Source organism: Brachypodium distachyon, chromosome 1, assembly GCF_000005505.3.
Source record: "Brachypodium distachyon strain Bd21 chromosome 1, Brachypodium_distachyon_v3.0, whole genome shotgun sequence".
Taxonomy (NCBI): Eukaryota; Viridiplantae; Streptophyta; class Magnoliopsida; order Poales; family Poaceae; genus Brachypodium; species Brachypodium distachyon.
The window spans coordinates 34,222,452-34,236,412 of NC_016131.3; the positions used below are offsets into that span (position 1 = coordinate 34,222,452).

The 13,961-nt window shown below is 45.9% G+C and overlaps 1 protein-coding gene across 1 annotated transcript; it reads left to right on the forward strand.

Moving 5' to 3' along the window:
* Positions 1 to 1,898: 1,898 nt before the first annotated feature.
* On the forward strand, positions 1,899 to 13,884 carry LOC100846792 (ABC transporter G family member 42). The gene is made up of 21 exons (XM_003563716.4): positions 1,899 to 2,564; positions 4,342 to 4,796; positions 5,173 to 5,249; positions 5,402 to 5,455; positions 6,603 to 6,693; positions 8,648 to 8,949; positions 9,044 to 9,325; positions 9,408 to 9,724; positions 9,805 to 9,965; positions 10,057 to 10,172; positions 10,250 to 10,406; positions 10,492 to 10,647; positions 10,737 to 10,912; positions 11,022 to 11,369; positions 11,632 to 11,922; positions 12,013 to 12,096; positions 12,196 to 12,329; positions 12,444 to 12,671; positions 12,753 to 12,924; positions 13,031 to 13,285; positions 13,374 to 13,884. The coding sequence occupies exons 1-21, from the start codon at positions 2,161 to 2,163 to the stop codon at positions 13,641 to 13,643; spliced, it is 4,530 nt and encodes a 1,509-aa protein (XP_003563764.2). The 5' UTR covers positions 1,899 to 2,160; the 3' UTR covers positions 13,644 to 13,884.
* Positions 13,885 to 13,961: the final 77 nt, after the last annotated feature.

The window sequence follows — 13,961 nt, forward strand, 5'->3', positions numbered from 1 at the left end:
AACCGTGAAAACTCCACCAAAAAAAGTTCAAAAAATTCTCAATAAAATCACATATGTTAGAAAAGTAATGCTAGAAATATGTGTTAAATTTCAAGTCCAAACTCAATTTCATTTGGTAACAGCGAAAAAAACAAATTCTGTATGAATAGTGATCTTCGAGTGTTTGACACTATTCATTGTAAATTTCTCTTTTTAATTCCTTTCAAATGCTTTTGATTCTGAACTTGAAATTTTTGCAGGTTTGTAGAACATGACACTCCCAACATATAGTATTATTGTAGAATTTTTTTGAAAATTTTAAACATAGATTTTATGAAGTTTGCACGGTTTGCAGTGAATGAGTGTTTTCACTGGATATTTCGCCTTCTGGGAATTCAACAACAGACACCATCGGAGCCTTCGGAGGCAACCAGGCAAATATCGATCGACTTCTGCCTGCCGTCGCCTCGAGCCGGTCCGGCGGCCCTTTCGTAGTCGCCAGGCAATTCGTGCTGACGGTAGCCAAGATTTTGCCGGCGTAATCCTACGTGCAGCCTACAACCGAAATCCCGCACGATAAGCCCGAAGCTTTGGACTTTGTTCGGCCTGCCCCGTCCTAGCTAGCTAGCACCCCTAGAAGGCTAGAGCCCCTACACGCCTGAACAGAAGACGGCCGAAGGGACAGTGCAGTCCCGCCTTGCACAGTTGCTCTAGGTAGTCCGTGCACCGCCGGCCCACCACCAACCGCGGGCGAAGGCTAAAGGGACCGAATCCCCTGCCGGGTTTCGTCCTCGCACTTCGGGCCTGTTTGGTTGCTATCCTGGACTCCATATGTCTGACCTGGAGCCTCCCTGAGAGCTGCCTATGTGTTGTTAATTGCGTGCCTGAAAAGCTCCCTGGCTCAGGCCACCAAAATCGAGCGCCTGAGTCCGGCTTCCTATCAAGCGAGCGTGCCTGAGCCCCTACCATCAGATGACGTCGTGATCTGCACAGCCGGGGACCAAAAGAACTAAGCGATTTCTCCGTGGTGACAACAACGATTTCATGCCCCTGCTTCCGCCTCCAAGTTCTATCCTTGTTGCCATCACTGCAAACGAGAAAAAAACGATGCCGTGCAGCCGCTGGCTCCGACCATGACGGTAACTTGCAGCCTGCGACCCCTTTCGCTTCTTGTATAGATGCATCCATCGGTTTTTTCTTGGATGCCATGGCCGCTGCAGCTGAATTGCTAGTGGAGCGGTGCCCCATGATCAATTGGAGTTTTGCACTTATAGGATCCGTCCGCATGATTGATTTGTGTGCTCGTGGCTAGTTCTGCATGTTGGGGCTGTAATTGAAGAGTTGTGCTTGTTAATTTTACAAAGAGAACGAGATTAGATGGGTGATTCCAAGAATTTTTGTTAGGTGAATCGTGGAATTGAAATCGATCTGGGAAAGGAAAAGGGGCTGAGCAAAGCGTATTTCTCTTCTGTACGTTTTCTCAATGTTGAATGTTTAATACTCAGTTTACGCTTTTCCTCAGGCATAGGGTCCCAACCAAACAACTAATTTTGCTCAGCGTGGCCAGGCTGAGATTATCTAACTCTCTCAAGCTACTTCCGGTCACCATTTGGCCAGGCAGCAACCAAACAGGCTGCTCTTCTTCTTCCACACAGCGTGTAGTTCCACTGTTGCACCCACCCATCCATATGGTCAAGCGCGCGCCGGGAGTTCTCCATCGACGGCCCCACCCGAAAGGCCCCCCCACCAACCCACCCCGGAAAACATGTGCGATCACACACCCGCGTCTTGTGCCACGATTCCCATTCCATGCACCACAGTCACCGTACCCCGTGCCCGTGTAATCGCAAAAGCGGAAAAGGCACGCGTTAAGTAGTTTATACAAATCGCGGGGAATATAGTCACCAGCCAAATTAAACCCCCCACGCGCACGATGCTGCATATAAAGACCCCGCGAGCTACACGGCTGCTCTCCCTGTCTCTCACTCGCCGTGAGCTAAAAGGCCGCCAAAGCTGCTGCCTCCCCATGGCACTCGCGCAACACCAGCAAGCCCCGCGCTGACGTGCAGAGCGAAGCTTCAGCTTGCGCTCGATCCACACCCAGCAGACTGGCTTGGCTGTCTCCAACAACGTGCCTGCACGTACTTACTTATTAGCCCTTTTTCAGACTTTACACTACACATGGAGAGCGCGATGGAGAAGGTGTGGGATTCGGGGCGGCGGATGAGCCGGAGCATCGGGCGGGGGATGGGGATGGAGACGTGGGGCGTCGACGAGGCGTTCCTGCACGGCGGCGGGAGCAGGGGCCGCGCCGGCGCCGACGACGACGAGGAGGCGCTGCGCTGGGCCGCCATCGAGCGCCTGCCCACCTACAGCCGCATGAGGACCGCCATACTCTCCGCCGAAGCCGCAGCTTCTGCGGCGGCAGACCAAGGCGATGGCAACAAGCAGCAGCAGCAGTACAAGGAGGTGGACGTGCGGAAGCTCGGCGCGGGCGAGCGGCAGGAGTTCATCGAGCGCGTCTTCCGCGTCGCCGAGGAGGACAACCAGCGCTTCCTCCAAAAGCTACGAGACCGAATCGACAGGTACCTCCATTAGTCCATTTGGCAGCTTGCTTCATTCAAGTTTATTTTTTTCAAGTTTCAGCATATATAATCCGCTGGTTAATTAAGCTCCCTGGCCGTGTTTGCGATCAGTAATTTTTAAAATTCGTTTGCGCGGTTAACATCCCGGTTAATTAAAGATACTCCGGTGTTTTTCTGGTTATTTTTTTTGCCGTACAAGACTACAGCTTCACGCCGTTGCATGGTTAAGCACTGCATATTAAGCGTACGTGTTCTTTTTCGTGGCCGCAAGCACACTTGCTATCTTCTATTACAAGTGAAAAACACTCGGAGATGTACCTTTCAACTGTGTGTAATGCGCACTCGATTCATCAAGAGCATGTATGTACGGTACTACCGGTCCCCCTTTTCTGATACCCCCGAAGACTGAACGAATATGACCTCGATTCAAAAATTGCCATCCTCTTCTTCTTCTTCTTCTTTTTTTCAGTTATAATTAAGGGTAAGAATTATTGTTATTACCTACGCACTTTGAAGTCTGGGTAGAAGTAAGACTCAAGTCTGATGGAATGTACGGGCAGGTTGCACCTATCGTTACCTAGTAGGAAAGTTCAGTTTTCACGTGTGTCGGGTTGATCGGGAAGTTCCTCTAGATGTGGTTGAAGATGTACGCATATGGCGATAGATCGGCAGATGCCCGTCTCTGTCTTTTCGCTTTCTCTGTCGCTCCGGAGCAAATTAATGGACTAGGTGCACCTGCATGTCACGATGCCATTGCAGTAGCAGCTGAACAAATCCAAATCAAAGTACGGGAGCCAACGACCAGGGATTGGTTAATTACGTCACCCTACGTGTGCATGACATCAGCACACCAACTGTTTTATTTTCCTGATTAATCAATGTCTCAAGTCTATTAATTCAAGACCTCCATATAATGAGCGCGTCTCCTTTTGTTATAACTTTACTGTGATCAATCCGGATTGCGGATTAGCGAGGACCGAAGTGGTTGTGTACATACCCATCCCACCATATTTTAAATTTGCAGTTGTCCACTTATACTAGCACTAGCTGCTCTTTGAGACTTTAAATTTCTGGTTTTTTATTTCTAAGACTACGGGCAAATAAATATTTTAAGGTTGATGTTAACAACCGTTCGATCCGGTCATTTGGATTTGTGCAAAAATCACGCAAGTACAAAAGATAAAAAATCTTAATTGAATGAATATAATTGTCGACTGATAAATAACTATTTCTACGTCCATTGAGAAATAAACACTCCCTTAATTTTTTTCTGTGGGATATTTAATTAGCCAGTATACTTGTATTCGCACATATATATGCTTTAGTTCAAAACTTCAAATGAGGCAAAACAACGTTAAGTTAATCCTAATACCCAAGTGCGCATTTGTTCTTGAGACTATTTTACACATACAGAAATGGTAGCCGAGTGTCATGCCGGTTTATCTTTCTTAAAGAAAAGAAAACGATGCACTCTCTGTGCTATTCCAAATGGGAACATTCAGCCTGTCTCTGGTCCCAAGGTTGCTTAAAGTTGACAGCCAAACCTACACTACGCTGCAGCAGCTAGCTTTGCTCCAAAGTGCATGACTGAATGATGGAGCACCAACAGTAACGCATATCATTTCCTTTTCTCGCGTGACATAAATATAGTAAACAAATAGTCGTTGACCAAGCTCAACAAATACTCCAGTGATAGTGAAGTAAATCGTTATAAATTCAACATTTAACTGTTGATATTATTTTTCCGAAGTGAAAATCGTATTGCAATGCAATGCAGGGTGGGCATCGAGCTCCCGACGGTGGAGGTACGGTTCGAGCGGCTGACGGTGGAGGCGCGGTGCCACGTGGGGAGCCGGGCACTGCCGACGCTGCTGAACACGGCCCGCAACATGGCGGAGGGCGCCCTGGGCTTGCTGGGAGCGCGGCTGGGCCGGCAGGCGACGCTCACCATCCTCAAGGACGTCTCCGGGGTCATCCGGCCCTCCAGGATGACGCTGCTCTTGGGCCCGCCGTCTTCGGGGAAGACGACCCTGCTGCTGGCCCTGGCCGGCAAGCTGGACCCTACGCTGGCGTGCAGCGGCGAGGTGGCATACAACGGGTTCCCGCTGGAGGACTTCGTGCCGCAGAAGACGGCTGCCTACATCAGCCAGACCGACGTGCACGTCGGTGAGATGACCGTCAAGGAGACGCTCGACTTCTCTGCCAGGTGCCAGGGCGTCGGCACCAAATACGGTATTACGGTGCACCAACCTTTTTTTTTCCTCCTCGAAAAAGAGGTTAACCTCCTGCCTCTCCATCGAAAGAAGCACAGAGTCATATATTGGACCACTTTTTTGAGGGTTTCTCTAGAAAATCGCCTTCCCCTTAGTTTCCAGGAGAAGCCGCCTCCTAGATTTGGTTAGCCTTTCAAACTAGTGTAGACTAAATTAGTTTGAAAGCCTGGTGGTGAGGACAGCTTTCGAAGAAGCCGGTTTTAGAAGCCGAAAAAAACGCAACCATTGCTACGGTGCACCAACTCTTAATTAGCCATCTTATCTTAGCTAGCTCTGAATTGCGTCGAAAATCAGCCTAATCCATGGCTCTGCTGGCAAATATATTTTTGTTGCAGATCTCCTGACCGAGCTGGCGAGGAGGGAGAAGGAGGCTGGCATCCGGCCGGAGCCGGAAGTTGACCTCTTCATGAAGGTAATGGAAAGTAGTTAAAGCTTGGCGTGCATGCACGATCTAATGTTAAATATGCTTTGTTCGTAAGCTTAGTTTTTCTGTAGAAGGCTACCCCAAAGGTCAGTATTGTCGTGTCGATAATTAATTTACATGTCACATAATTTGGTCCGCAGGCCACTTCAATGGAAGGAGTCGAGAGCAGCCTTCAGACAGATTACACACTCAGGGTAGGAGACCTACACCTTTCTGAATTTATTGTCTCCTAGTACCTTTCTTCTTCTTCCGAATTTCCTCGGGCATTATTTTCTTGCTCAAACAGAACACTGTAGTAACGCCGACAAGATATTCATCTACTCCCTCTAATCTATATTACTTGTCACAGATTTAGTACAAAGTTGTACTAAATCAGTGACAAATAATATGGTCAGACGGAGTAAAAAAAAGCTTTCACCGTATAAAGAAAACATAGACAACAATACAGTGTATTAACTTAGGCACAAGATTTCCCTTGGGAGATCCAACCAGGTCATCAAAACGTGTCCCTCCTCACAGCGACGACACAGTGCCAAATTGCATCGGTGTAAAAGCATCGTCTTAGTCTCAAAAAAGAAGTAGAGTATTCTATTTCTTGATCATGGACAGTTCTAGTCTCCTCAAAAAACTATTCGAATCAATCATGGACTGCACCAAAGCAGATGTCGTCATGTCGACATCGGTGCACAAGGTCCACATGAAGGGAAAAACAACAACCGCGACTATCTCCACTGAGTCGTCAGTGAGTAGTTGAGGCTGAGCCAGAAGGCATGCGGCCAGGATAAGTACTCGAGTAGCAGCAGTAGTCGTCGGTAGGATAGTCGGAGGGGGGTTGGTTTGCTCACCACTTCTCCCTCTTTTGACTACGAGTCTACGACCTAAACCCCGAAGAACTCAGCTCCTTCTTCGCCTGCTCGGGACACATCTCCACCTCCGTTGGTGGGGCCTCGTTGTGCGTGGCTTTGGGGACTGGGGGTTGGTGGATGCACGCACCAACCGGACCTGATGCCATAGGCGTCACTGGGTGATCATGCCATGCATGCCACGCTCATGACCTGTTTGCTGTTATGCCCAGCCAAAGTTCCTGCTTTTTTTTTCCTGCATAGGTCGTCACATAGTTTACATGGCCAAGATGATGGATGGTAGGTGAAGTCTTGAAAAAGGGTTTTGGCGGGTGACAGTTGCTTTCAAGCCATCAACCCCAGTTTGAAACCGGTTAACCAACGGCTTGATGAAATGAAATGAAATGAAATGTTGTTGTCATTATATTGACTTGTGTTTGGACGTGCTAACGAAATGTCTTCTTTTTGTGGGTCTGCTTTTGTGTTTTCTCCGGAGCAGATACTGGGGTTGGACATATGTGCGGACACTATTGTCGGCGACCAGATGCAGAGGGGGATATCTGGTGGCCAGAAGAAGCGCGTCACCACTGGTAATTAGCAACAAGCATAATCTCATCATCATTATGTCACACAAAATGATAGAAAAAAACCTACCGACGGATGCAATGCACGAAACGATGCTGAATGGGATCTATGCAAAATTTTCAATACCCTCCTGAAAGGAACTTTCCCAAACATGTTGGCCTCTCTAGAAGACTACGAAGTTTTTTTTTCAAGAGCAACCCAGCGGGTGCATCATCTATTGAAGAAGAAGTGCCGTAGCGGCAAACAACGCCACAAGGTGGCAAAACAAAAAGAAAGATTACATGCTAACAATCCACCTACTCGCCACAAGGGCCGGAATGAGGGTACCACTCCTGAAGAGCCCCGCCTGAAACCAACGACCCAGCTCCTCTCTCACCCTCTCGAAGATCCGCAGCGCCGACGGGATCGCCCCATTGAAGACCACGTCATTTCAATGGCACCAGATGGTCCAGAAGACCAGGGTAACCATCGTCAAGACGTCTTTCCGTTCACCCTGAGAGGAGGGAAGGGCGGTCCACCATCCACGCAGGTCCATGTCCGCGCTCGGACACCAATCACCATGGCCCACCAGGGCGAGCACCTTTAGCCAAACCTGTCGCGAGACCACGCAGCCCACCAGCAAGTGAGAAATACATTCCCTCTCCTGGTCGCAAAGGGGGCATTTGTCGAACCGCGGGAGTCCGCGCTTCTCCAGCCGGTCAGCCGTCCAACAACGATTACGAGCCGCAAGCCACGCGAAGAAGCAGCACCGCCCGGCGCCCGAGAGCCCCAAACCACCAACGCCATAGATCACGCGTCAGGCCGGCAAAGAGATTCGCATAGGCCGATTTGACTACGAAGTTTAGGTAGTCTATATCAATATATTAAATTGGAGTTGGTGGTGATGGTACGGTCGCCGTCGTAGGTTAACTTCGTTAAAATTACAACCAATATGCCACTGCCTGCTATTTTTTTTTCCTCCAGTTTTTTTCACGATTTCTCCTACTCCGTTTTACAACCGACGCCACCGCACCCGCATGCCGACCTCGACGGCGCGATGAGTTGCCTACACAGAAAATAAAAATAAAAAGTCTATGATTTTGTTGACCCGTAGAAACGTGTGGACACACCTGCCAGTAACTATATAGTTTCAGCGTCACATCGTGTGGTACTTCGTACAGATGAACGGTACATTTGGCTTAGGGATGTGTCGCTGAGCTGAGGTCCACACATTAGGGGCATAAACTTTTGGTTGGGACGCACCCTGCAGCGTACTGCCATTGCATAGTTGTTGGATGGTCGTGACCACTCTTTCGGCCTTTCCTCTTCCAAGTGTACGAAAGTACGCTACAATCCAACTTGTACAGCAACTAATCATGACCCTGACATGCTAAGCTAGAGTTTCTAGCTTTCTACCCTATTCTTTTAGGCTTTAGTAGTCTATGACGTATAAAGACTGCATCATGGCAATTTACAGGGTTTCTAGAGTCAATGCGAAAGCTCAAAAAATGGACCATAACTTCTGCTCTTCTGGGGACAAAACATGGCCGATTGTTGTTGAGGGCTTGAGGCTACTGAATTGCATACTGGTTTATTGGAATGACGGACACAGTAGTGATGGCAATTTTGTTATTTGCATCTGTTGCTAACCTATACATTTCTGCAATTGACTGTTGAAAGTAGAATCTGCAAAGGAACCTATTTCTTAACTAGCTTAGAAATTGTGCAGCAACGCTAAATTAGAGAGTTCAACCGGTTCAGGTGGATTTTGTGTTGCTAGGCTCTTCAATCTTCATGTGATTGTTTAGTATCAAACTATATTTATTTCTTCTTAATTGAAAAGACCGAGCTCCTCCCAGGTTCTTCGAATATAGCACAATATTTTTCAAAACAACCAATATGAATTCACATACTTCATACTTTTGTGAACATTGCCAGGATGCATGATCTTTGAAAACATTTTTCTTCTTTGGATTGCAGGAGAGATGATTGTTGGTCCGACAAAGGTGCTATTCATGGATGAGATATCGACTGGGTTGGACAGCTCTACCACCTTCCAGATTGTCAAATGTCTGCAGCAAATTGTGCACTTGGGCGAGGCGACAATCCTCATGTCGCTCCTTCAGCCAGCCCCTGAGGCTTTTGAGCTCTTCGATGACATCATCCTACTGTCAGAAGGGCAGATTGTTTATCAGGGACCCCGCGAGTATGTCCTTGAATTCTTTGAGTCATGCGGATTTCGCTGCCCAGAGCGCAAGGGCACCGCAGACTTTCTTCAGGAGGTAACATCAGGCAGTAGCCTAGTTATCAGTTACCATTTTCCTGGAAGTCCCATATTATGATTTGCATGAAAGCATTGTATTGTCTATATCTCAGGTAACATCAAAGAAGGATCAGGAGCAGTACTGGGCTGACAAGCAGAGGCCTTACCGATATATTTCAGTCTCAGAATTTGCACAGAGGTTTAAACGGTTTCATGTTGGGCTACAACTCGAGAACCATCTCTCGGTGCCATTTGACAAGAGCCGCAGCCATCAGGCTGCTCTTGTCTTCTCCAAGCACTCGGTGTCAACTCGAGAGCTCCTCAAGGCATCCTTTGACAAGGAGTGGCTCCTCATAAAGCGCAATTCATTTGTGTACATCTTTAAGACCATACAGGTGGGTACAATTTTCCTCTCTATTAGTTTCTTAAAATCCACAGTGCACATGACTTGACATTGTTTCTTGGTGAACTCCAAAGCTAATCATTGTAGCCCTTATCGCGTCAACGGTGTTTCTAAGGACCCAGATGCACACAAGGAATTTGGATGACGGTTTTGTCTACATTGGAGCATTGCTTTTTACTCTGATTGTGAACATGTTCAATGGTTTTGCTGAGCTCTCTTTGACCATCACAAGGTTGCCGGTGTTCTACAAGCACCGTGACCTCCTCTTCTACCCTGCTTGGATCTTCACGCTACCGAATGTCGTCCTCAGAATCCCATTTTCCATTATTGAATCTGTAGTGTGGGTGGTTGTCACATATTACACCATGGGATTCGCCCCAGAGGCTGACAGGTATGCATGGAATAAACTTTTGTTTCAGGAATCGGGAACTATCAGTTTTGTGACCGCAAAATTGCCATCTTTGTTCGTAGATTCTTCAAGCAGTTGCTGCTAGTGTTCTTGATCCAGCAGATGGCAGGTGGGCTTTTCAGAGCAATTGCTGGCCTGTGCAGATCCATGATCATTGCTCAAACTGGAGGAGCCCTGTTCCTTCTCATCTTCTTTGTCCTTGGAGGGTTTCTTCTGCCAAAAGGTTGATTGCTTGCTCATTTTCGCTTCATATTGCTTCCTCAATTCAATACCTCAGCTTTGCTGACTAGTCCTCTGTTCTCCACTGTTAACAGACTTCATCCCAAAGTGGTGGATCTGGGGCTACTGGATTTCACCATTGGTGTATGGATATAATGCTCTAGCAGTAAATGAATTCTATGCTCCTCGGTGGATGAATAAGTTTGTAATGGTTAGCTCACTATAGCACTGATCTTTTACTGGTTGACATGTATGCTTTTTTAACAAGGGTGTGTTTCACGTTGATAGGACAAGAATGGTGTTCCTAAAAGACTAGGTATTGCTATGCTAGAAGGCGCCAACATCTTTACTGACAAAAACTGGTTCTGGATTGGAGCAGCAGGCCTGTTAGGTTTCAGCATCTTCTTCAATGTGCTCTTCACTCTGTCCCTCGCGTATCTGAATCGTAAGATACTGAAATGTTAATCTTTAGTGCCTTCTAATCATAACTTTTTGATCATTATGTGACCCACTTATTATTTAATTGTTAGCTTTGGGCAAACCACAAGCTGTTATATCTGAAGAAACTGCAAAGGAAGCAGAAGGCAATGGGGTCCCCAGAGACACAGTAAGAAATGGCAGCACAAAAAGAAATGGAAGCACGAAAAGAACAGGCAGCACAAAATCGGGGGATGGTGGCAACAGCAGTAAGCAATTCTGACCGGAAGTCGTAATTAAATTTGACAAAATAGGTGAAAGTTTCTAAAATTGATAATTAATTCTGTAATTGTTTCAGACGAAATAAGGGAGGTGAGATTGAGTTCTCGTTTGAGCAATAGTTCATCAAATGGGATTGCCCGAGTCATGTCCGTTGGCAGCAATGAAGCTGCTCCAAGAAGAGGAATGGTTCTTCCATTCTCTCCTCTATCCATGTGTTTTGATGATGTGAACTATTATGTTGACATGCCTGCAGTGAGTTCAACTATGCACAACTTTTCTCAGCATTTTATCATGTTCGCTTATCTTACCTTCCTACTCAATTTAAAACCTGGAATATTTATGAGTTTTGTTGACTATATAGGAAATGAAACAGCAAGGAGTGACAGATGATAGGCTCCAGTTGTTACGTGAGGTTACTGGATCATTTCGGCCTGGAGTGCTAACAGCACTCATGGGAGTCAGTGGAGCTGGAAAGACGACTCTTATGGATGTTTTGGCAGGAAGAAAGACCGGAGGTTACATTGAAGGAGATATCAGAATTTCTGGTTATCCGAAGAATCAAGCAACATTCGCAAGGATTTCTGGCTACTGTGAACAAAATGATATCCATTCACCTCAGGTCACGATTAGGGAATCTTTGATATACTCCGCCTTCTTGCGTCTTCCAGAAAACATCGGAGATGAAGAAATCACTGATGATATTAAGATTGTAAGTAAAGTCTTTTTTCCTACGAATGCTATATGTTTAACTGCTTCCTAACTTGTCTTGCAATATCAAATCATTTTGCTACTTCAACAGGATGAATTAAGCATTTTCATTAGCTTGCTGTCATTACCGTATACCTTTTAGATCTTGGTGCAAGTCCATTAGATGTTTTGGGTTTGATAATTATGAAAAGACACGTTCATATAATTTAAAACTTTTTGTTTACTTTATCGAGCTTGTATCTAACATGTTTTAATGGTTTCAGCAATTTGTTGATGAAGTTATGGAGCTAGTGGAGCTTGATAATCTGAAGGATGCCTTAGTTGGCCTGCCAGGAATTACAGGACTATCAACGGAGCAAAGAAAGAGGTTGACAATAGCTGTGGAGCTTGTCGCAAATCCATCAATTATTTTCATGGATGAACCGACATCAGGTCTTGATGCAAGAGCAGCAGCAATTGTCATGAGAACAGTGAGGAACACAGTTGACACTGGGCGGACTGTGGTTTGCACAATACACCAGCCAAGCATTGACATCTTTGAAGCTTTTGATGAGGTGACTACTGAACATTGAATAATTGACTCTTAAGTGGTGGTTCAACCATTTTGAGCAAGTAAAGGATAACTCGAGTTTTTGTCTGTGCAGTTGCTCTTACTGAAAAGAGGTGGCCAGGTGATATACTCTGGGAAATTGGGTCGTAACTCGCAGAAAATGATTGAATACTTCGAGGTACAGTTTTACATTACTATGATTCTTTAGCGGCACATGTCATATGAATAACTAAAAAAATTTGGCGTTTTTATCTGATCGGTTGTTCAATGCGACCAGGCAATTCCTGGAGTGCCTAAAATCAAAGATAAGTACAACCCTGCAACGTGGATGCTTGAGGTCAGTTCAGTTGCTGCAGAAGTACGCCTAAATATGGATTTTGCTGACTACTACAAGACTTCGGATCTGTACAAGTAAGCAAAACATATTTTCATGCATGGATCTCTACTGTGTTTCCCGAAGTGCTTAATTGCTTTATAATTTAGAGTAAAAATAATTCTCGTGGAATTCACCGGCTGTGTTCCCAGGCAAAACAAGGTATTGGTGAATCGGCTAAGTCAACCAGAACCAGGAACATCAGATTTGCATTTTCCTACGGCATACTCTCAATCCATTATAGGGCAGTTTAAAGCCTGCCTCTGGAAGCACTGGCTGACCTACTGGCGCAGCCCGGATTACAACCTTGTCAGATTTTCCTTCACTTTGTTCACAGCCCTGCTGCTCGGCTCCATCTTTTGGAAAATTGGCACCAAGATGTAAATACTGTACTTATTTCCACCTTTGACTCCCTAATCCTAATGTAGCAGCATCTGAAATTTTGGTGCCTTATGATGCAGGGGAGATGCCAATACTCTTAGAATGGTCATTGGAGCAATGTATACGGCAGTAATGTTTGTCGGCATCAACAATTGCGCGACCGTTCAGCCAATTGTGTCGATTGAGAGAACTGTTTTTTACCGGGAGAGGGCTGCTGGGATGTATGCTGCAATGCCCTATGCCATTGCTCAGGTAAAAATAAAATAAATCAAAGCACTATGACAAAACAGTGGTAACTAGACTAGTAAGATTGTTACCGTCTTCTCCGAGTATCTTAAGTCTTGGTGCATTGCTACAGGTTGTCATGGAGATACCATATGTGTTTGTCCAAGCGTCATATTACACCCTCATCGTATATGCCATGATGAGCTTCCAGTGGACAGCTGCCAAGTTCTTCTGGTTCTTCTTCGTCTCCTACTTCTCCTTCCTCTATTTCACCTACTATGGGATGATGACTGTATCAATCTCACCAAACCATGAGGTTGCGGCCATTTTTGCTGCAGCCTTCTATTCCCTCTTCAACCTCTTCTCTGGCTTCTTCATTCCAAGACCGGTGAGTTGTTTTCTTAGATCAGACAATTGCTGCTGTTACTTCTTTCTTTAACAATGTCAACTACTTATCTTGTTCTTGGTTTTTCCAGAGAATCCCCAAATGGTGGATCTGGTACTACTGGATTTGCCCTCTGGCATGGACAGTGTATGGGCTCATAGTGACACAGTATGGAGACATGGAAGAGATCATCTCTGTCCCGGGACAATCCAACCAGACAATCAGTTACTATGTAACTCATCATTTTGGATACCACCGGAGCTTCATGGCGGTTGTTGCACCGGTGCTCGTGCTCTTTGCAGTGTTCTTCGCGTTCATGTACGCTCTCTGCATCAAGAAGTTAAACTTCCAACAACGGTAGGAGCAGATAAACAGCAGACATGATCTGGCAGGGAAACTAGTTTTTTTTTTAACCGACCCCTTTTTTGTCGTTCCATTTTTGGGTCTATTTATGCATTGTCGGTGTAAATATGGGTGTAGTTTTTTCGTTCTACACATAGCCAAATACGGTGACGTTGCACAAAGCCTTTCAGGTTTGTAAGTGTATTGCATTGAAAGATCATATGGTGAGCAAAATTTAATCACGTGGCCTATTCATCAATTGGACTCCTGTCATCAATTTCGATTGGACTTGTGTCATCACAAGCTCACAATCAATTTTCAAGAGCAGTCAAGGGTA